This window comes from Macaca fascicularis, chromosome 5, assembly GCF_037993035.2.
Source record: "Macaca fascicularis isolate 582-1 chromosome 5, T2T-MFA8v1.1".
NCBI lineage: Eukaryota > Metazoa > Chordata > Mammalia > Primates > Cercopithecidae > Macaca > Macaca fascicularis.
Genome location: NC_088379.1, coordinates 93,039,530 through 93,063,447, shown reverse-complemented (window position 1 = coordinate 93,063,447; position 23,918 = coordinate 93,039,530). Strand labels below are relative to the sequence as shown.

Sequence of the window (23,918 nt, the reverse complement as noted above, 5' to 3'; positions counted from 1 at the left end):
GGGTATTCAGTTAGGAAAAGAAGAAGTCAAACTGTCCCTGTTTGCAGATGACATGATTGTATATTTAGAAAACTCCATTGTCTCAGCCCAAAATCTCCTTAAGCTGATAAGCAACTTCAGCAAAGTCTCAGGATACAAAATTAATGTGCAAAAATCACAAGCATTCTTATACACCAGTAACAGACAAACAGAGAGCCAAATCAGGAATGAACTTCCATTCACAATTGCTTCAAAGAGAATCAAATACCTAGGAATCCAACTTACAAGGGATGTAAAGGACCTCTTCAAGGAGAACTACAAACCACTGCTCAGTGAAATCAAAGAGGACACAAACAAATGGAAGAACATACCATGCTCATGGATAGGAAGAATCAATATCGTGAAAATGGCCATACTGCCCAAGGTAATTTATAGATTCAATGCCATCCCCATCAAGCTACCAATGAGTTTCTTCACAGAATTGGAAAAAACTGCTTTAAAGTTCATATGGAACCAAAAAAGAGCCCGCATCTCCAAGACAATCCTAAGTCAAAAGAACAAAGCTGGAGGCATCACGCTACCTGACTTCAAACTATACTACAAGGCTACAGTAACCAAAACAGCATGGTACTGGTACCAAAACAGAGATATAGACCAATGGAACAGAACAGAGTCCTTAGAAATAATACCACACATCTACAGCCATCTGATCTTTGACAAACCTGAGAGAAACAAGAAATGGGGAAAGGATTCCCTATTTAATAAATGGTGCTGGGAAAATTGGCTAGCCATAAGTAGAAAGCTGAAACTGGATCCTTTCCTTACTCCTTATACGAAAATTAATTCAAGATGGATTAGAGACTTAAATGTTAGACCTAATACCATAAAAATCCTAGAGGAAAACCTAGGTAGTAACATTCAGGACATAGGCATGGGCAAAGACTTCATGTCTAAAACACCAAAAGCAACGGCAGCAAAAGCCAAAATTGACAAATGGGATTTCATTAAACTAAAGAGCTTCTGCACAGCAAAAGAAACTACCATCAGAGTGAACAGGCAACCTACAGAATGGGAGAAAATTTTTGCAATTTACTCATCTGACAAAGGGCTAATATCCAGAACCTACAAAGAACTCAAACAAATTTACAAGAAAAAAACAAACAACCCCATCAAAAAGTGGGCAAAGGATATGAACAGACATTTCACAAAAGAAGACATTCATACAGCCAACAGACACATGAAAAAATGCTCATCATCACTGGCCATCAGAGAAATGCAAATCAAAACCACAATGAGATACCATCTCACACCAGTTAGAATGGCGATCATTAAAAAGTCAGGAAACAACAGGTGCTGGAGAGGATGTGGAGAAATAGGAACAATTTTACACTGTTGGTGGGATTGTAAACTAGTTCAACCATTATGGAAAACAGTATGGCGATTCCTCAAGGATCTAGAACTAGATGTACCATATGACCCAGCCATCCCATTACTGGGTATATACCCAAAGGATTATAAATTATGCTGCTATAAAGACACATGCACACGTATGTTTATTGCAGCACTATTCACAATAGCAAAGACTTGGAATCAACCCAAATGTCCATCAGTGACAGATTGGATTAAGAAAATGTGGCACATATACACCATGGAATACTATGCAGCCATCAAAAAGGATGAGTTTGTGTCCTTTGTAGGGACATGGATGCAGCTGGAAACCATCATTCTTAGCAAACTATCACAAGAACAGAAAACCAAACACCACATGTTCTCACTCATAGGTGGGAACTGAACAATCACTTGGACTCAGGAAGGGGAACATCACACACAGGGGCCTATCATGGGGAGGGGGGAGGGGGGAGGGATTGCATTGGGAGTTATACCTGATGTAAATGACGAGTTGATGGGTGCAGCACACCACCATGGCACAAGTATACATATGTAACAAACCTGCACGTTATGCACATGTACCCTACAACTTAAAGTATAATAATAATAAATAAATTTTAAAAAATAAATAAATAAATAAATAAAAAATAAAAAAAATATATTTCCACCCCTAAGCAACTATGTGAATTTCTTCTTCTTATGCAATAATTGAAAGAATAAAATTCAATATGATCAGTGAAGCCAAAAAATTTAATCATACTAAGACCCTCGTTCTCTAAGAATGTCTTATTTGGCCTGGATTGCTAGATTATTTTCTTAACTCCAAAAACAAAATTACAAGTTTTCCTTTTTATAAACTGCAATAAAATATAATTCTTTCCAGTTAAAAAAAAAAAAAAAAAAAGAAATGGAAGTCATCTGTTGTTAAATGGAGATGAAACATATACATATGTTGCCACTCCCTGCTAAAATTCCAGAATAATGATAGGAAAAGAATAGTAATAATATAGACTCACAGTGACTAAGATAAAAGAAGAGGAGACAAAGAAGAAAAGTGTCAACACATCTTTAGAAGATGGAAGACTGACTTAGAACCGGGAAAGCTTAAACCTAAGAGTCTGCAGAGAAGGATGCCATAGACAAAGAAGGAAGCCATTCACACCGAAGAACCCATGCAAGTTTCCAGAATTGGAGGCACCAGGTGACTTGAAAGGCAAGGTGAGGATAGAGGCTGAAATCTGGAGTATTGGTTGAAAGCCTATCAGATTAACTCTTAGATTCAAGATCCTTCCTCCTGCCTGCACAGGCAGAGGACTTCCATGTTTCAACACAAGCAGGAAAAAGCTTATCCTCTGGCTCTGTACTCAGGGTAAGCACAATGTCAGGTGGCAGGTGGAGCCATACAGAAACCTAGGGCTAAGTGAAAAATCAGTGTGTGCACTGAGAACTCCAGTCTCTTCACTCATCTCACAGAATGCTAGCAACCAGGTTTATATTTGCTTCCCAAGGTAAGAGGTAGGAATTTCTCCTCTAGAGAAAAGAAAATCTCCCTAAAATATCTGAGAATGACCTTTGGGGTGCCCCATCGAGACTGTCAGATTCCTGCTCCTTGGAACCCTCCAATGCTCCACGGAACTGTTCTTTGGGAGCCCTCCAAGCCCTGTCCATAAAGTTCTAATTGGCTTTCTAGTGACTCACTGCTAAGTATTAATGGACAGCCAAATATGTCAAATATTAGAGAAAAGCTTTCAACATGAAAAACAAAGATCAAAACAAACTAACTGGGGAAAAAAAAAAGGAACAAGAAGAAAACAGAAAATGCAGGATGCAGAGGAAATTTTCAAAATATTTGATTAATATCCTCAAGGAGACAAGAACATATGTCACACTAATAAAGGACAATATTAAAAAGAGAAGCCAACAAGAAATAAAAAATTAACAGTATATAAGCATATTCTCACTCATGTGAAAGCGAAAAAAGTTGATGTCATAGAAGTAAGAAGTAGAACAGAGGATACTTGAGGCTGGGAAGGGTGAGGGGAAGAAAGGAATACGGAGATATTTGCTAAAGGACATAAAACTATAGCTAATAGGAGGAATAAGTTCTAGTGCTCTATACCACTGTAGGATATTATATATTTCAAATAGCTAGAAAGAGGACACTGTTCCCAATACAAAGAAATAATAACTGTTTGAGGTGATGGATATGCTAATTATCCTTATCTGATCACTATACATTATATGTAGTGAAACGTCACTATGTACCTCATGAATATGTAAAATTATTATTTGTCAATTTAAAAATAAAATTTAAAAAGAAAATGAAGTATATGAATATAATTTTTTAATCAATAAGAGAGGCCAGGCACAGTGGCTCATCCCCGTAATCCTAGCACTTTGAGGGGCTGAGGTGGGCAGATCACTTTGAGCTCAGGAGTTTGAGACCAGCCTGGGCAACATGGTGAAACCCTATCTCTAGAAAAAAAAAAAAAAAATCAATGGGAGAGATGTAAGGTAACATTGAGAAAGTTTCCCAGAATGATGGACACACTATTGAAGAGAAGAGCAAAAATGATTTGAAATCGGAGAATCAATCCCAGAATTCTGATATTTAACTAATATAAATTCCAGAAAGAAAAGACAAAAAATAGAAGGGCAAAAATCATTAAAGAACTAACACATGAAATGCTCCCCAGAACAGAAATACGTAAATTTCCAAATTCAAAGGGCCTAATGAGTTTCTAAAGTAAATGTAAAAGTATCCAAACTAAGGCAGAGATGGTAATATTTCAGAAGACTGGGGCCAAATGTGAAAATGTAAAAGCATCCATAAAGAAGAAAAAAAATACTGTGTTTGTAAAAACGTTGGGGGAAAATCTCACATCAGAGTTCTTACTAGCAACACTGGAAATTATAAGAAAATAGACCAATGCTTTAAAAAAAATTCTGAGAAAAACATTCCAATCTAGAATTCTATATCTAGTCAAACTATGTACCAAGTAAAGGGTAAAATACAGATATTTTTCTAATATGCAGTACCTTAAAAATTCTGTCTCCTGTGTATATTTCTCAAGAAACTTATGGAATATGTGCTTCATCAAAATGAGAGAGAAAACTAAGAAAGAAAAAATACATGGGACCTAGGCAGAAAGAAATCAAACAGAAGAAAAAAGACAAAGGGGATTACCAAGGTGTGGTGACTCCAAGTATGAACCCCAGGAGAAAAGCCGCACAGCAGCCTGGAATACACCAGTCCAAAGAAAGCAAGAAATCTGAGACTCTGGGAGTGTGACTTCCGAGGGGGGAAATGAACACGAGGGATTTCCTTAAGGGGCTGTTAATGTTGCTATGTTGTTGTTATTGTTGTTACCATATTAAGAGGAAATTTTTAATTTTGTTGGAAAATTCAGGAAGAATAAGTGACGGGTGCACAGAAAAGTATGTAAAAAGCTTTAAAAGGAAGGCAATTTCTAAATCAAAACAAAACCAAAATATTGTTCAAGAAAAGAAACGTCAGTGTGGTTCAACACATGAAACTACTACTTGGTTCAGCTGTGAAGAACATTTACACTGTCATGAATGTTAAATAAAAATTTAAATAAGAATTGTGATAAAATTATTTTAGGAAGAGAAGTGTGTGCGTGTGTGTGTTGTGCGCGCGTGCGTGCATGTGTGTGAAGTGATAGTTGTTGCAATATTAAATCCCTAGAGTAATATTTAATATATTTTAAAATATCCGTTTAAGCATATTGTGTAGAAATATTGGGATAAGTAGCAGAAGAAACTGCTTAGTTTCTTTATAAACCTCAAAGTCTTATTTTAAACTGTGAATGTGTTTATGATTGCAAAAAATAATTTAAAGGAGTCATCTAGTATGTCTGGGAGATCCACAAAACCTCTATTAAATACTAAAAACTGTAGCCTTAATCCCAGTTAGAGATCAGACCACCAGACTCAGGGATACCCTGCAAAAAACTGTAGGCTGCCCACTACTTTCAAGAACCACAATAATATAACTGGTGTGTGGGAAAAGCCTTAGACCCAGAGTTCATCTGGAGATGACTTACTTAACCTCTCTGAGCCTCACTTGTCTCATTTCTAAACTTAAAGAGTTCATTTGGAACTAACTAAATTCAAATGAAAGGCAAATAACAAAAGTGAGAGATCTAGCACAAACGCCAGCATCCCTTACAGAGGGTGGTCTCAACGCAGATGCAGCCAACTGTTGTCATCAAGGCCTGTTGTTGCTAAGAGGTTAGATGGTTCAAGAGAAACTGGAAATTTAGATTTTGACATGAAACCTCTGGAATTTAAAATACTGGTTTAGGCTGGGCGCGGTGGCTCAAGCCTGTAATCCCAGCACTTTGGGAGGCCGAGACGGGCGGATCATGAGGTCAGGAGATGGAGACCATCCTGGCTAACACGGTGAAACCCTCTCTCTACTAAAAAAAATACAAAAAACTAGCCGGGCGAGGTGGCGGGCGCCTGTAGTCCCAGCTACTCGGGAGGCTGAGGCAGGAGAATGGCGTAAACCCGGGAGGCGGAGCTTGCAGTGAGCTGAGATCCGGACACCGCACTCCAGCCTGGGCGACAGAGCCAGACTCCGTCTCAAAAATAACATAACATAACATAACATAACATAACATAACATAACATAACATAAAATGAAATAAAATACTGGTTTAAAATGCACAGTGCCTACCAAACCAAACCTATCTGAAGGCCACCCCCAACTCACAGATTGCTAGTAGAGACCTCTGTATTAGATGAACATAAATGCCCTCTAGGTCTATGACTCTGTGGCAGTGCAGTGTTGTATGACTAAAAATCTTCACTGAATGAATGTGTTTCTTTACCACTAAACAGGCGGCGTGTTTTTACTCAAACTTGACATACCACGTTACTTCATTTCGTGATTTTTTTTCATTATAAATACTCACAAATCTTAAGACCTGAGATCTGCACAGCGTCTTTACTCAAAGAAGTACAGTCACAAACAGAGAGATGTTCTGCCAAACATGGCCTGACCAAAAAATCAGGGAGTGATTTTCACAGGTACACAACTGAGTAAGAACTGCTATCAATCTGTCTTTTCAGACATATTAAGCCACAAAGATAGAAATCACTTTTATATGCCAAGGACAATATCAAGCTCAGTATTTGCTAAGATTAGCTTTCAGTTTTTCATGAGGAAACTTTTCCCTACCACTGATAATTATCTTGTTGGTTCACAGATCTGGAAAGCATGAAGACTGGGCTTTTTTTCCTGTGTATCTTGGGAACTGCAGCTGCAATCCCGGTAAATTTCCTTTCTTCTGTTATTACATCTCTTTCTCCTAATATTTAATTTAGAAATCCTCCATTTAAAAGAAAATGTTATTATATAATGGTTTGAAATTATCTTTTTTATTTTAATTATATTCCTTGTTGCCCAAGTAATAAACAAGTAATTGGAAAACTCAAGGTACTTAAAAAAATTTTTTTTGAACTATCAGGTTCTACAAGACACAATAAATATGCAGCAGAAAGCGTGGGCTATCTGTTTATTAGCCATAGAATATGCCCAAATACCCAAGACAGGAAGAAATAAATTCTCCCAGGGAAGTTCATCACATTGTTATTATAAACCTAAGACTTTAGACCGGGCGCAGTGGCTCACGCCTGTAATCCCAGCACTTTTGAAGACCAAGGTGAGCGGATCACCTGAGGTTAGGAGTTCAAGACCAGCCTGGCCAACATGGCAAAACCCTGTCTCTACTAAAAAAAATACAAAAATTAGCCGGGTGTGGTGGTGGGCACCTGTAATCACAGCTACTCGGGAGGCTGAGGCAAGAAGAATCAATTGAACCCAGGAGGTGGAGGTTGCAGTGAGCTAAGATCACTCCACTGCACTCCAGCCTGGGCAACAGAGCGAGACACCATCAAAAAAAAAAAAAATTAAGGTGCATATCCACAGTCTCCAGCAGCATTTTCTTCAAGATCAAATAGATGCTGGCTGAGAAAAATTTTGAGAGTCTATAATGAAAACAGGAACCAATGGGTTAGGCAGGAAACGATACAGTAATCATAAACAAGCTCCTAACTCATCCTTGGGAGGCTGTCCAAGCAAGTATGCTGAAAGTAGGCAGGACTAGAATATTCTCTTCTTCGTGGTCAGATATACTGGCCCCATTTGCACAGCAATAAAGCAGCTGAACACACATCAGATCATTTGAAACCGCATCAGTGGACTCAAAACAAACTGAAAGTTAAAAAACAAATGAAACCATGGCACGGATGACCACCGGAGACGTTCCGCAAATGATCCATGGAATCCTGCATTAAACCAAAGGATTGTGCCATTTTTTTTCTTTTTCACCAAATGGAGGAATCAGCCTCTTTTAAAAAGACAAAGCAATTTCTCAATTGTCCCTTTCCTCCCTTCCTCTCTAGGTGTAAAATTCTGTCCTGGCTTTTTGGATAAGTTGTTAGCTAGCTCCTGGTTGACAAATGTGTCAGCAAAAACAAACTCCCTGGCATCCAGACCAAGCTGTTCTCGGAAGACAGAGTTTATGACCGCTATCAGGAATCATGCTTAAGCAGTGTGGAGCTACTCCAGCTGAAATTATACATTACACCCTGAAATTACAAAATCGGGACAAATTAATGTTCAACACTGAAAGGAGTTCCCACAAAACCATTATTTTCTCCTGAAAATGTGCTTTGTCCTTGCAGCTGTTGCTATTATGTAAATATACATAAAAAAGTGTCTTTGGGCCACGCACTGTGCCTCCTACCTGTAATCCCAGCACTTTGGGAGGTCAAGGCCAGAGGATCACTTGAGCCCAGGAGTTCAAGACCAACCTGGGTAACATAGTGAGGCCTTGTCTCTACAAAAAAGAAAAAAAAAAATTGGCCAGGTGCCATGGCATGTGCCTGTAGTCCCAGCTACTTGGGAGGCACAGGAGGGAGGATCCCTCGAGCCAGGGGAGTCGAGACTGCAGTGAGCCAAGATCGCACAACAGCACTCCAGCCTGGGTGACAGAGCAAGACTCTGTCTCAAAAAACAAAAAAAGTTTGAACCAAATGTTTGAATGACACACTTGTATTTAGACACATTCCAGATGTTTCCTTTCTGGGACAATTTGATATCATGTAAACCTAGCCAAACACTAGAAAGCTAAGTATCTTCTCATAGAACTGACCTATTAAAAATTTGTATCATTTTCCCTGCCTGCCTGAATTCTCCAGATGTAAATGGATTGGGGTAGTTAGGAGATTCCAAATAGATTTCCAGAGGGCACGTTAAATAAATAGAAATATGCTCATAATGATAAAACGTAATTTCAATTGCAGAATATTTCTGAAAGTAAAAGAGTTGCCATTTTTTGTGTGCATTTCTTCCTGCTTGGGCAGTAGGTGGATGGAGGGGCAGAGAGAGTGGCCAGTTCTCCACTAATAAGCCTAAAATCTCCCCCATCCATTGCCTTCTATGATGCTCCCTGTTGGCAGCTTAACCAAAGTGGCCACCATTCTTTTTCCTTTTCCCCCTTCTTTAAGGCCTCTTTGTAAACTTTTTCAAATTAATTACCCATCTTAGGTGAAAAGGAGATACGAAGCAAAAGAGCAAACCAAACCTAAAGGAATCCTGTACTTTGGCCAGAAGCCGTGGCTCTTCTCTGTAATCCCAGCACTTTGGGAGGCCGAGGTGGGCAGATCACTTGAGGCCAGGAGTTCAAGACCAGTCTGGCCAACATGGTGAAACCCTGTCTCTACTAAAAATAATTAATAAATAAACACAAAAATTAGCATGGCATGGTAGCACGCACCTGCAATCCCAGCTACTCAGGAGGCTGAGGCATGAGAATCGCTTAAACCCAGCAGGTGGAGGTTACAGTGAGCCGAGATCACGCCACTGTACTTCAGCCTGGGCAACAGAGCAAGACTCTGTCTCAAAAAACAAATTAAAAATTAAAAAATAAATCCTGTATTCTATGGCTTTCTTTATATTACACAGTCAGCACTATAGGACCTGCTAATGGAATAAAAAGTTAATCCAAATAGAATCCCAGTTTCATACTTACACCTGGGTATGCCATCTGAGTGTCCCGAGTATCTCTCTAATAAAGATCCACAGTGAATATCTGCCTCAGATACTGGGCAGTTTATATTACTACCACGGTGTGAGGTTAGTGCTAGCAATAGTAGTTTTCAGTTGGGCAACTCCTTAAAATTTATAAAATATTTTTTATACATAACCTTATTTTGATATTTCTGCTCACTTGATATTTCTTGCCACCTTGAGAGATGGCAGGGTAGAAATTAATGACTTTGACCGGGCGTGGTGGTTCATGCCTGTAATCTCAGCACTTTGGGAGGCCAAGACAGGAAGATTGCTTGAGTTCAGAAGTTCGAGGCCAGCCTGGGCAACATAGTGAAACTCATCTCTACAAAAAATACAAAAATCACCCAGGCATGGTGGTGCCTGTAGTCCCAGCTACTGGGGAGGCTGAAGTGGAAGGGTGGCTTCAGCCTGGGAGGCGGAGGTTGCAGTGAGCCTAGACTGCACCACTGAATTCCACCCTGGGCAAGAGGCTGGAGTTAATTAATTAATAAGTTAATGTGATTAATTTTATTAATATTTTTAAATTAATAAAAAATATTAACGACCTGTCAAACCACAGATAGAAAGTAAATAGCAGAGGCAAGACTTGAATGGAGGACTCTTACCTCCAAGTTCAGTTGTTCAACTGCCCCATCATGCATCACTGCCCAGCTCTTTATCTAAGTCTCCAATCTTGCTAGAAATAGGACCATCCCTCCAATAGAAATTAATAGTCCAGACATGCCCTTTTCTACTAGGCTTAGTGCCCTGTCTCACACAGTCTTTGAATTATTTCTAAATTTTTTTCTTTTTTTTTGAGATGGAGTTTCCCTCTTGTTGCCCAGTCTGGAGTGCAATGGCATGATCTCAGTTCACTGCAACCTCCGCCTCCAGGGTTCAAGCGATTCTCCTGCCTCAGCCTCCTGAGTAGCTGCGATTACAGGCACCCACCACCATGCCCAGCTAATTTTTTGTATTTTAATAGAGACGGGATTTCACCATGTTGTCCAGGCTGGTCATGAACTCCTGCCCTTGACCTCAAGTGATTCGCCCACCTCAGCCTCCCAAAGACCTGGGATTACAGGCGTGAGCTACCGCAACCAGCCCTTAAATTGTTTTTTATTAAGATTTCCTGATCAATGTTAAGGCCAATGGTGTTAAGAAATCAAACAAATATTGATTAAAAGTTTATAAATTTTTCGGCTAATTATTAGTGAGTACTTAAATTAGGAAAATGTACAATACTATATCCTATGGTTAACTTTATTTGACTTCAAATTTCTGCTAAACAACACTTTCCAAAATTGTAAAGTATAAATGCTTTGCAAAAGTTTAAAAAACACAGAAAATAATTTCAAAACTCAAAGTTACCATTATTGAAATGCATTTTGCTTTATTTTCACCTAGTCTCTGCATAAATAACTTTTTTCTTTTTTTTTTTTTTGAGACGGAGTCTCTCTCTGTCGCCCAGGCTGGAGTGCAGTGGCCGGATCTCAGCTCACTGCAAGCTCTGCCTCCCGGGTTTACGCGTTCTCCTGCCTCAGCCTCCCGAGTAGCTGGGACTACAGGCGCCCACCACCTCGCCTGGCTAGTTTTTTGTATTTTTTTTTTAGTAGAGACGGGGTTTCACCGTGTTAGCCAGGATGGTCTCGATCTCCTGACCTCGTGATCCGCCCGTCTCGGCCTCCCAAAGTGCTGGGATTACAGGCTTGAGCCACCGCGCCCAGCCTGCTTTTTCTTAAACACAATTGAGATTCTGCTTCCACTTAACATTCTGTTCTAGGCATTTGCTTATATCCTCAAAAACTCTAGAGAGTATTTTTAAATTGTTGGTATGAATGAAGTATATTGCTACTAATAATGATGACAACAAGAGTAACTAGCAAATTTTTAAATTAGCATCCAGACATGAATAACGAAAACCAGTTTTTAATTTTTTCAGACAAATGCAAGATTATTATCTGATCATGCCAAACCAACTGCTGAAATGGTAGCACCCGACAACACTGCAATCCCCAATTTAAGGGCTGAAGATGCAGAAAATGAAAAAGAAACAGCAGTATCCCCAGAAGACCATTCCCACCGTAAGGTAAAAGTAACATCATTTATATTCATATAATTTTTTAATTCTCTAAAGGTCTTAGTTTCAAAGCATGGTAAAAGAGATTATGTCATTTATGTCTCAGTTTAATTTTTTTAAAACATGATCACCTCAACTGCCTCCAATCACTAAAAGAATCATGAGGATTAATGAGTTTTACTACTTGGGCTGAGCTGCTGTATACTTGTTTCATTTTATAAAATCTAAATTCAGTTTAAACCTGTGGCTGCAGAGTGTGAGGAATATTATAAACATGTTTACATGATAGTGTGTGAAGAAAAAAAATAATGAATATTAAACACTACCTTAGGCATAAATATGGTTATATTATCATTTGTTTGAAGAATGAACTTTTTTTTCTTTTAAGGCTGAAAAATCATCAGTACTAAAGTCAAAAGAGGAAAGCCATGAACAGTCAGAAGAACAGGGCAAGAGTTCTAGCCAAGAGCTGGGACTGAAGGACCAAGAGGACAGAGATGGTGACTTCAGTGTGAATTTGGAGTATGCACCAACTGAAGGTATATTGGACATAAAAGAAGATATGAGTGAGCCTCAGGAGAAAAAACCCTCAGAGAACACTGACTTTTTGGCTCCTGGTGTTAGTTCCTTCATAGATTCTAACCAACAAGAAAGTATCACAAAGAGAGAGGAAAACCAAGAACAACCTAGAAATTATTCACATCATCAGTTGAACAAGAGCAGTAAACATAGCCAAGACCTAAGGGATCAAGGAAACCAAGAGCAGGATCCAAATATTTCCAATGGAGAAGAGGAAGAAGAGAAAGAGCCAAGTGAAGTTGGTACCCACAATGATAACCAAGAAGGAAAGACAGAATTGCCCAGGGAGGATGCTAACAGCAAGCGGGAGGAAGACAATACCCAATCTGATGACATTTTGGAAGAGTCTGATCAACCAACTCAAGTAAGCAAGATGCAGGAGGATGAATTTGAGCAGGATAACCAAGAACAAGAAGATGATAACTCCAATGCAGAAACAGAAGAGGAAAATGCATCAAACATCAATAAGCACATTCAAGAAACTGAATGGCCGAGTCAAGAGGGTAAAACTGGCCTGGAAGCTATCAGCAACCACAAAGAGATAGATGAAAAGACTGTTTCTGAGGCTTTGCTCATGGAACCTACTGACGATGGTACCACTATGCCCAGAAATCATGGAGCTGATGATGATGGCGGTGATGATGGCGATGATGGCCCCAGACACAGTGCAGGTGATGACTACTTCATCCCAAGCCAGGCCTTTCTGGAGGCCGAGAGAGCTCAATCCATTGCCTATCACCTCAAAATTGAGGAGCAAAGGGAAAAAGCACATGAAAATGAAAATATAGATACCAGTGAGCCTGGAGAGCACCAAGAGGTAAGATTATTTTAAATGGTCCTTGTTCAATAAAGCCAGCATTATCAATAAACAGTCATGACCTTTCTCTGTGCTCTCACAGTGTCCTATATGGACGTCTACTAGTACATTACTAAAATATATTACAATTCTTTCTTTTTAGGTCCATTTCCATCATTAGGCTGAGAATGCCTGTATTTGGGTTCCCATAGAAGCAGATCTTGGATTCGAGTGTTGTTTATTTAAGAAGCACAGGGAACAAAGATAGAGTAAGACAAGAAGGAAAGGAAGCTGATAAAAGGAACATCATTCAAGCCATGTAAAGACACTTTCTCAGAATTATTCCATTTGGTGACTGAAGGAGCTAGGGCACTTCTTGTGGCTGAGGATTGCTAGGGGCGTATTAATTTCCCAGTATGTCCAGTCTGTCCCTTGAGTGAGTCAGATCAATTTCCATGATTTTTCAGGCACAGAAATGCAGATATTGGCCATTGAAAGTCCCTGGAACTAGCTGAAATGATAAATTATGACAGATCTGAAGGATGGGAGACACTGAGAGCTGCTGCTCTAATGCCTTGAAAGCAGATGCCATATTGTTTTCGAGTTGAATCACCAGTGTCCAACAAAATGCCTCTGACATAACAAAAGAGCCAACAATATTTGTTGAATTAGTTATAAAGATTAAGGCCCTACTTTATTAAGCAAACACATACCAAAATGATAATCTGGAAACTACAGCAGGATCGGGGCAGAGAGGAAGCATATTTGGAGCTTTCGTTCAAAATCCTGGCAGCCACCCACCAGCAGGACTTGGCACAGATTTTGGTGCACAAAGTCAATGGTAACCTCAATTACTGAGAACTCTGCTGCCACTCTAACGTAGGAGTTTTCTTACACCTTAAAAGTCTGGTAAGAAAGCTTTACCAACAAATTCAGAGAGATTTCCAATGTAACTCTGGCTTAACTAAAAAATCACAAGATAATACTATATTTCTAGTGTTTTCTCAAATCCAAAGAGGAGACTCCAAGTCTTATTGAGTAATCCCCAGAGATACCGCACTACGTCTTGCTGATAAAGATAGAAATGGGTCCTGTTCTCCAAGGGTTCCTGTCTACCTCTACAGTTGTGACTGATTTCCTTTCTTTTTTCTTTTTTCTTTTTTATTTTATTTTTTTTGAGACGGAGTCTCACTCCTTCACCCAGGCGGGAGTGCAGTGGTGCAATCTCGGCTCACTGCAACTTCTGCTTCCCAGGTTCAAGCAATTATCCTGTCTCAGCCACCCAAGTAGGTGGAACTATAGGCGCCTGCCACCATGCCCAGCTAATTTTTGTATTTTTAGTAGAGATGGAGTTTCACCTTGTTGGTCAGGCTAGTCACAAACTCCTGACCTCAGGTGATCCACCCACCTCAGCTTCCCAAAGTGCTGGGATTATAGGCTCCATTTCTTTCCTTTTTTTCTGTTTTGTTTTGTTTTTAGAGACGAAGTCTTGCTCTGTCTCCTAGGCTGGAGTGCAGTGGTGCAATCACAGCTTCCTGCAGCCTCAATCTCCTGGGCTCTAGTAGTCCTCCCACCTTAGCCTCCTGAATAACTGGGACCACAGGCACGCACCATCACGCCCAGCTAGTTTTTTTTTTCTTTTTTTTTTTTTTTTTTTTTGGTAGAGATGGAGTTTCCCTATGTTGCTAGGCTGGTCTTAAACTCCTGGCCTTGAAGTGATCCTTCCACTCTGGCCTCCCAAAGTGAGGATTACACACATGAGCCACCGCACCCAGCCTGGTTTCCCTTTCTGAGATTTGAAATGATTTGAGCATGAAAAATACTCTGTGAAAGTATGCACAGTGGGAATATAAATTAAGTAATGGCTGTCCTCTTAGTAGATTTTAACTTTTGCTCTTGTTATTCTAAAGGCCAAGAAAGCAGAGAACTCATCAAATGATGAGGAAACGTCAAGTGAAGGCAACATGAGGGTGCATGGTGTGGGTGAGTATGCACCAAGCAAGCTGTTTGTGACTATATCAAGGAAGAGGAATCTGCCACTTTGGGCTTGTCCCTCCATCCTTTGTGACTACTGCACAGAATTTTTTCTCTCCCCAACCCTCCCCAAGGAAATGCTCCCATAAATTGTTGACATTTTCTTGTACATACTTCATATACAACTATGGGTAAATGTGTTTACAAACTGGAAGCCCTGTTTAGATATTAGTGAAAAGGCTAGAGTTCTTCTTCCTTAAATCCTTTTGCTTCTGAAAAGAATTAATTCTACCTTATTTATTCTCAAATCTGTCACTTGCTTGTGAATTTATATCCCATACATGATAAAGGACCTAATTCCTCCCCCTATCACAAACATTTTGAATTTCAGCCTTATTTCACTTCTGACCAGTTTGCACAACATTGCACTAAGAACTTCAGACTATGACCATCTCAGGCATAGAAGAGCTGTCTGTTCTTTGCACATCTCCAACCCAAACTGCTGCAAAAGGAAATCTAGATTATTATGTAAAGTAGTCTGTAAAATTATCATGTAAAATAGAAGGTTCCATCTGGAAATTAACACATCAATTAAAGAGGATTCCAATGTCTTCTCACTTCCAAATTTGCAAATTTCAAGGACTTCAAAATTTCCCCCTCGTTAGTGAAAATGAAACCAGTTGAGTAAATTTGTATTTACATACCCAATTTAACTTTGTCCATGTTTCCTGTCTCATCTTTTCTATTAGATTCTTGCATGAGCTTCCAGTGCAAAAGAGGCCACATCTGTAAGGTAGACCAACAGGGAAAACCTCACTGTGTCTGCCAGGATCCAGTGACTTGTCCTCCAACAAAACTCCTTGACCAAGTAAGTATTCTGCAAAATAGTCTTTAAGTGGCTCCAAGAGGTTAGTGACTGAAATAAAAATATTTGCAATTGAAATATTTGCTTAAAAAAGGTACATAGGTTATCATCTAATATTTGGAACATCTGCAGTTTTCATTCTACTGAGCTTACCTAGAGCTAAATTGTCATCACCGTTGGTACAGTTTAGTTGATTTTTTTGATGCCAAATGGAACAATTACGATTTTAATAGTCTCACCTACCTGACCACATCTTTGACACAGCACTGTTAACAGCATATGAGCTTTAAGGAGCAGAGTGTCTCCCAGTGAGCATTTGGCTCTATCAGCTTTTACTCCTGCTTATCTTCCATAGGTTTGTGGCACTGACAATCAGACCTATGCCAGTTCCTGTCATCTATTCGCTACTAAATGCAGACTGGAGGGGACCAAAAAGGGGCATCAACTCCAGCTGGATTATTTTGGAGCCTGCAAATGTAAGATTATGACCCTCCTGTCAACCACAATCTCTGAGAGGGTTTGGGGTGAATCTGGACATGCCTGAATTATCTATATGCAAACAGGGAAAAGCTAATGTAGTTCTGAACACAAAAATCATCAACTGGAGAAACTTAAAAAATAAGAACCCTCTGGCCTTAACCAGAGGAGATTCTGATTTAACTGAACTAGGTTGGAACCCTGACATTTTTTTTTATCATTATTATTTGTTTTTAAAGTAACCTAGACAATTCTAATGTGCAGCCAGGGCTCAGAACCACTATGATAATGTTATCCGCTTAATCATAGAGTTGAATCACTGGAATTTTGCTACATTATTTGCCCTCTTCCCAATTTAAGTTAAGCCTTTGCCAAGAAGTTTTCCGACAACACATTCTTCCAAAAGTTTTTTAAGGCTGTCTTCCTTCCCCAGGATGCTCTCAATTGTGTTTGGCTCCCCTTACCACTAAGTGATTCTCCACATTAGCAATGCTCACTAATATTTCTGGGTCTCCTCCCCTTCCAGACACAGGAGAGGATGAAATATGTCAGCCTCCTGGACGTTAGGTATGACCACATATCTTGCTTTGTCCAGTGAAATGTGAAAAAAAAAAAATCATCTGTGTGAGTTCTGGGCAGAAGCATTGACGAGCTGGGGTATGGCTCTCCATCCTCTGCTCCTTTGCCACCACAAACTCTCTTTGAGATAGTGGCCTCAAAAAATGGCAACGTCATTGGTGGCTGGCAAGATGGCCAAATAGGGACTGCTCTGGTCTGCAGCTTCCAGTGAGATCAACACAGGAGGGCAATTTCTGCATTTCCAACTGAGGTACCTGGCTCATTGGGACTGGTTAGACAGTGGGTGCAGCTCACGGAGGAGGAGCCAAAGCAGGGTGGGGTGTTGCCTCACCCAGGAAGTGCAAGGGGTCGGGGAACTCCCTCCCCTAGCCAAGGGAAGATGTGAGGGACTGTGCTGTGAAGGACGGTGCCTTCCGGCCGAGATACTACGCTTTTCCCACAGTCTTCGCAATCCACAGACCAGGAGATTCCCTAGGGTGCCAACACCACCAGGACGCTGGGTTTCAAACACAACACTGGGCCACCGTTTGGGCAGACACCGAGCTAGCTGCAGGAGTTTTTTTTTTTTTGCATACCCCAGTGGCACCTGGAATGCCAGCAAGACAGAACTGTTCACTTCCCTGGAAATGTGACTGAAGCCAGGGCGCCAAATGGTCTAGCTCAGTGGATCCTACCCCCATGGAGCCCAGCAAGCTAAGATTCACTGGCTTGAAATTCTCGCTCCTAGCACAGCATTCTGAAATAGACCTGGGATGCTTGAGTTTGGTTGAGGGAGGGGCATCTGCCATTACTGAGGCTTGAGTTGGCGGTTTTCCCCTCACAGTGTAAACAAAGCCACTAGGAAGTTCGGACTGGGTGGAGCCCACCGCATCACCGTAAAGCCACTGTAGCTAGACCGCCTCTCTAGATTCTTCCTGTCTGGGAAGGGCATCTCTGAAAGTAAGGCAGCAGCTCCAGTCAGGGGCTTATGGATAAAGTTCCCATCTCCTTGGGACAGAGCGCCTGGGGGAAGGGGTGGCTGTGGGCGCAGCTTCAGCACACTTAAACATTCCTGCTTGCCCACTCTGAAGAGAGCAGCAGATCTCCCAGCACAGCACTTGAGCTTTGCTAAGGGACAGACTGCCTCCTCAGGTGGGTCCCTGACCACCGTGCCTCCTGACTGGGAGAAACCTCCAAGCAGGGGTCAATAGACATCTCATACAGGAGCACTCCAGCTGGCATCTGGCAGGTACCCCTCTGGGACGAAACTTCCAGAGGAAGGAACAGGCAGCAATGTTTGCTGTTCTGCAGCCTCTGCTGGTGATATCCAGGCAAACAAGGTCTAGAATGGACCTTGAGTGAACTCCAGTAGACCTGCAGCAGAGGGGCCTGTTAGAAGGAAAACTAATGAACAGAAAAGAATAGCATCAACCTCAACAAAAAAGATATCTACACAAATACCCCATCTGAAAGTCACTAACATCAAAGACCAAAGGCAGAAAATCCACGAAGATGAGGAAAAACCAGCACAAAAACCCTGCAAATTCCAAAAATGGGAATGCCTCTTCTCCTCCAAAGGATCACAACTCCTTGCCAGCATGGGAACAAAACTGGATGGAGAATTAGTTTGAGGAATTGACAGAAGTAGACTTCAGAACGTGGGTAATAACAAACTCTTCTGAGCTAAAGGAGCATGTTATAACCCAATGCAAGGAAGCTAAGAACCTTGAAAAAAGTTTAGAGGAATTGCTAACTAGAATAACTAATTTAGAGAATAACATAAATGACCTGATGGAGCTGGAAAATATAGCACGAGAACTTTGTGAAGCGTACACAAGTATCAATAGCCAAATCAATTAAGCAGAAGAAAGGATATCAGAAATTGAAGATCAACTTAATGAAATAAAGCATGAAGACAAGATTAGAGAAAAAAGAATGAAAAGGAACGAACAAAGCCTCCAAGAAATATGGGACTATGGGAAAAGACCAAACCTACGTTTGATTGGTGTACCTGAAAGTAATGAGAAGAATGGAACCAAGTTGGAAAACACTCTTCAGGATATTATCCAGGAGAACTTCCCCAACCTAGCAAGACAGACCAACATTGAAATTCAGGAAATACAGAGAACACCACAAAGATAATCCTCAAGAAGAGCAACTCCAAGACACATAATCGTCAGATTCACCAAGGTTGAAATGAAGGAAAAAATGTTAAGGGCAGCTAGACAGAAAGGTCAGAATACCCACAAAGGGAAGCCCATCAGACTAACAGTGGAACTCTCTGCAGAAACCCTACAAGCAAGAAGAGAGTGGGGGCCAATATTCAACATGCTTAAAGAATTTTAAACCTAGAATTTCATAACCAGTCAAACTAAGCTTCATAAGTGAAGGAGAAATAAAATCCTTTACAGATAAGCAAATGCTGAGAGATTTTTTCACTACCAGGCCTGCTTTACAACAGCTCCTGAAGGAACCACTGAATATGAAGAGGGAAAACCAGTACCAGCCACTGCAAAAACATACCAAATTGTAAAGACCATTGACACTATGAAGAAATTGCATCAACTAACCGGCAAAATAACCAGCTAGCATCATAATGACAGGATCAAATTCACACATAACAATATTAATTTTAAATGTAAACAGGCTAAATGCCCCAATTAAACGACACAGACTGGCAAATTGGATAAAGAGTCAAAAGTGCTGTATTAAGGAGACCCAGCTCATGTGCAAAGACACACATTGGCTCAAAGTAAAAGGATGGAGGACTATTTACCAAGAATTGGAAAGCAAAAAAAAAAAAAAAAAAAAAAAAGCAGGAGTTGTAATCCTAGCTTCTGATAGAACAGGCTTTAAACTAACAAAGACCAAAAAAGACAAAGAAGGGCATTATATAATGGTAAAGGGATCAATGCAACAAGAAGAGCTAACTATCCTAAATATATATGCACCCAATATAGGAGCACCCAGATACACAAAGCAAGTTCTTAGAGACCTTAGACTCCCACACAATAATAGTGGGAGACTTTAATACTCCACTGTAAAATATTAGACAGATCAACAAGACAGAAATTAACAAGTATATTAGGACTTGAACTTAGCTCTGGACTAAGCGGACCTAATACACATCTACAGAACTCTCCACCCCAAATCAACAGAATATACATTCTTCTCAGCACCACATTGTACTTATTCTAAAATTAACCAAATAATTGAAAGTAAAAACTCCTCAGCAAATGCAAAAGAGTAGAAATCATAACAGTCTCTCAGACCACACTGCAATCAAATTAGAACTCAGGATTAAGAAACTCACTCAAAACCGCACAACTACATGTTAACTGAACAACCTGCTCCTGAATGACTACTGGGTAAATAACCAAATTAAGGCAGAAATAAGGAAGTTCCTTGAAACCAATGAGAATGAAGACACAATGTGCCAGAATCTCTGGGACACAGCTAAAGCAGCGTTTAGAGGGAAATTTATACCACTAAATGCCCATAGGAGAAAGCAGGAAAGATCTAAAATTGACACCCTAGCATCACAATTAAAACAACCAGAGAAGCAAGAGCAAACAAATTCAAAAGCTAGCAGAAGACAAGAAATAACAATGATCAGAGCATAACTGAAGGAGATAGAGACACGAAAAACCCTTCAAAAAATCAATGAATCTAGGAGCTGGTTTTTTGAAAAGATTAACAAAATGGATAGACTGCTAGCCAGACTAATACAGAAGAAAAGAGAGAAGAATCAAATAGATACAATAAAAAATGATAAAGGGGATATCACCACTGATCCCACAGAAATACAAACTACCATCAGAAAATACTATAAACACCTCCACACAAATAAACTAGAAAATCTAGAAGAAATAGATAAATTACTGGACACATATACCCTCCCAAGACTAAACCAGGAAGAAGTTGAATCCCTGAATAGACCAATGACAAGTTCTGAAATTGAGGCAGTAATTAATAGTCTACCAATCAAAAAAAGCCAAGGGTCAGAAAGATTCACAGCTGAATTCTACCAGAGGTACAAAGAGGAGCTGGTACCGTTCCTTCTGAAACTATTCCAAACAATAGAAAAACAGGGAATCCTCCCTATTTCATTTTATGAGGCCAGCATCATCCTGATACCAAAACCTGACAGTGACACAATGAAAAAAGAAAATTTCAGGCCAATATCCCTGATGAACATCGATGCGAAAATCCTCAATAAAATATTGATAAACCAAATCCAGGAGCACATAAAAAAGCTTATCTACCACAATCAAGTCACCTTCATCCCTGGGATGCAAGGATGGTTCAACATATGCAAATCAATAAATGTAACCCATCACATAAACAGAACTAATGACAAAAACCACACAATTATCTCAATAGATGCAGAAAAGGTCTTCAACAACATTCAACACCCCTTCATGCTAAAAACTCTCAATAAACTAGGTATTGATGGAACATATCTCAAAATAATAACAGCTATTTATGACAAACCCATAGCCAATATCATACTGAATGGGCAGAAGCTGGAAGCATTCCCTTTAAAAACCAGCACAAGACAAGGATGCCCTCTCTCACCACTCCTATTCAACATAGTATTGGAAGTTTTGGCCAGGGCAGTGAGGCAAGAGAAAGAAATCAAGGGTATTCAAATAGGAAGAGAGGAAGTTGAATTATCTCTGTTTGCAGATGACATAATTGTATATTTAGAAAACCCCATCATCTCAGGCCAAAATCTCCTCAAGCTGATAAGCAACTTCAGCAAAGTCTCAGGATACAAAATCAATGTGCAAAAATCACAAGCATTCCTATATACCAGTAATAGACAAGCAGAGAGCCAAGTCATAAGTGAACGCCCATTCACAATTGCTACAAAGAGAATAAAATACCTAGGAATACAACTTACAATGGATGTGAAGGACCTCTTCAAGGAGAACTACAAAGCACTGCTGAAGGAAATAAGAGAGGACACAAACAAATGGAAAAATATCCATGAGCATGGATAGGAAGAATCAATATCATGAAAATGGTTCTACTGACCAAAGTAATTTATAGATTCAATCCTATCCCCATCAAGCTATCACTGACTTTCTTCACAGAATTAGAAAAAACTACTTTAAAGTTCATATGGAACCAAAAAAGAGCCCATATATCCAAGACAATCCTAAGCAAAAAGAACAAAGCTGGAGGCATCACACTACCTAACTTAAAACTATACTACAAGGCTACAGTAACCAAAACAGCATGGTAATGGTATCAAAACAGATATATAGACCAATGGAACAGAACAGAGGCCGCAGAAATAATGCCACACATCTACAAACATCTGATATTTGACAAACCTGACAAAAACAAGCAATGGGGAAAGGATTCCCTATTTAATAAATGGTGTTGGGAAAACTGGCTAGCCATATGCAGAAAACTGAAACTGGGCCCCTTCCATACACTTCATACAAAAATTAACTCAAGATGGATTAAAGACTTAAACATAAGACCCAAAACCATAAAAACCCTAGAACAAAACTTAGGCAATACCATTCAGGACATAGGCGTGGGCAAAGACTTCATGACTAAAATACCAAAAGCAATGACAACAAAAGCCAAAATTGACTAATGGGATCTAACTAAACTAAAGAGCTTCTGCACAGCAAAAGAAACTATCATCAGAGTAAACAGGCAACCTACAGAATGGGAGAAAATTTTTGCAATCTTCCATCTAACTAAGGGCTTATATCCAGAATCTACAAGGAACTAATATAAATTTACAAGAAAAAACAACCACATCAAAAAGTGGGTGAAGGATATGAACAGACACTTCTCAAAAGAAGACATTTATGTGGCCAACAAACATATGAAAAAAAGTTCATCATCAGTGGTCATTAGAGAAATGCAAATCAAAACCACAATGAGATACCATCTCACGCCAGTTAGAATGGCAACCATTAAAAAGTCAGGAAACAACAGATACTGGAGAGGATGTGGAGAAATAGGAACACTTTTATACTGTTGGTGGGAGTAAATTAGTTCAACCATTGTGGAAGACAGTGTGGCAATTCCTCAAGGATCTAGAACTAGAAATACCATTTGATACAGCAATCCCATTACTGGGTATATACCCAAAGGATTATAAATCATTCTACTATAAAGACGCATTCACACATATGTTTATTACAGCACTGTTCACAATAGCAAAGACTTGAAAGCAACCCAAATGCCCATCAATGATAGACTGGATAAAGAAAATGTGACACATATACACCATGGAATACTATGCAGCCATAAAAAAGGATGAGTTCATGTCTTTTGCAGGGACATGCATGAAGCTGGAAACCATCATTCTCAGCAAACTAGCACAGGAACAGAAAACCAAACACCACATGTTCTCACTCATAAGTAGGAGCTGAACCATGAGAACACAAGGACACAGGGAGGGGAACATCATACACCAGGGCCTGTCAGGGGAGGGGCTGGGGGACTAGAGGAGGGATAGCATTAGGAGAAATACCTAATGTAGATGATGGGTTGACAGGTACAGCAAACCACCATGGCATGTGTATACTTATGTAACAAACCTGCACATTCTGCACATGTATCTCATAACTTAAAGTATAATTAAAAAAAAAAAAAATGGCAGTCATCCTGAGCTCTGGGGAGACTGCAATGAGCAGAGAGCCCTCCTGCCAACTTGTATTGGACTTGTAGCAGTATTGCAAAATTGACTTTTGTTTCTTTAAGTCACTGAGATTTAGCATTATTTCTTACCATAGTATCAGCTAATATCTACCTTTTCCTCTATTCAATAGCACTTGTGCCCTCCACCTACAAATTTCAACTCTGATTCTACAGCAGTGGTTCTGGGGTCTAGCTGCACATCCAAATAGATTTTGGAGTTTTAAAAACATCCTGATGCCCAAACTTCACACCAGACCAGTCACATCAGAATTTACTTGATTGGAAGCTGGCATTTGGTATGTTTTATAAAACCCCAGGCAATTCTGTTGTGCTGCTGCCAGGGCTAAGGACCACTGTCATAATAATGGGGCCCTGAGAAAGCTCTGTCAGTTGCCAGAAGTTAAGCTTCCTATTATGAGGATTTGCCATAGTACACGAATAAGCCCAAAGATTACAGTACATTTTC

General features: G+C 39.9%; 1 protein-coding gene and 1 long non-coding RNA gene across 4 annotated transcripts in view; one reads left to right on the top strand and one right to left on the bottom strand.

Moving 5' to 3' along the window:
* Positions 1-23,918, top strand: part of SPARCL1 (SPARC like 1) — a 63,631-nt gene that overhangs the window by 30,750 nt on the left and 8,963 nt on the right. For both annotated transcript variants that reach the window (XM_005555374.4, XM_065545234.1), the window contains 6 exons: positions 6,603-6,667; positions 11,394-11,540; positions 11,920-12,927; positions 14,817-14,889; positions 15,630-15,748; positions 16,101-16,221. In XM_005555374.4, coding sequence (XP_005555431.3) covers positions 6,614-6,667; positions 11,394-11,540; positions 11,920-12,927; positions 14,817-14,889; positions 15,630-15,748; positions 16,101-16,221 — 1,522 coding nt within the window. In that variant the 5' untranslated portion in view covers positions 6,603-6,613. The remainder of the gene's footprint in view (positions 1-6,602; positions 6,668-11,393; positions 11,541-11,919; positions 12,928-14,816; positions 14,890-15,629; positions 15,749-16,100; positions 16,222-23,918) is intronic.
* The window catches only part of LOC123573596 (uncharacterized), a 63,276-nt gene that overhangs the window by 30,823 nt on the left and 8,535 nt on the right, over positions 1-23,918 (bottom strand). The window contains exon 1 of one of the 2 annotated variants that reach the window (XR_010586900.2): positions 4,556-4,709. The exons of the other annotated variant lie outside the window; for it this stretch is intronic. This is a non-coding gene — a long non-coding RNA (uncharacterized lncRNA). Of the gene's footprint in view, positions 1-4,555; positions 4,710-23,918 lie in introns of those variants that run through there. 2 annotated transcript variants of the gene reach the window in all.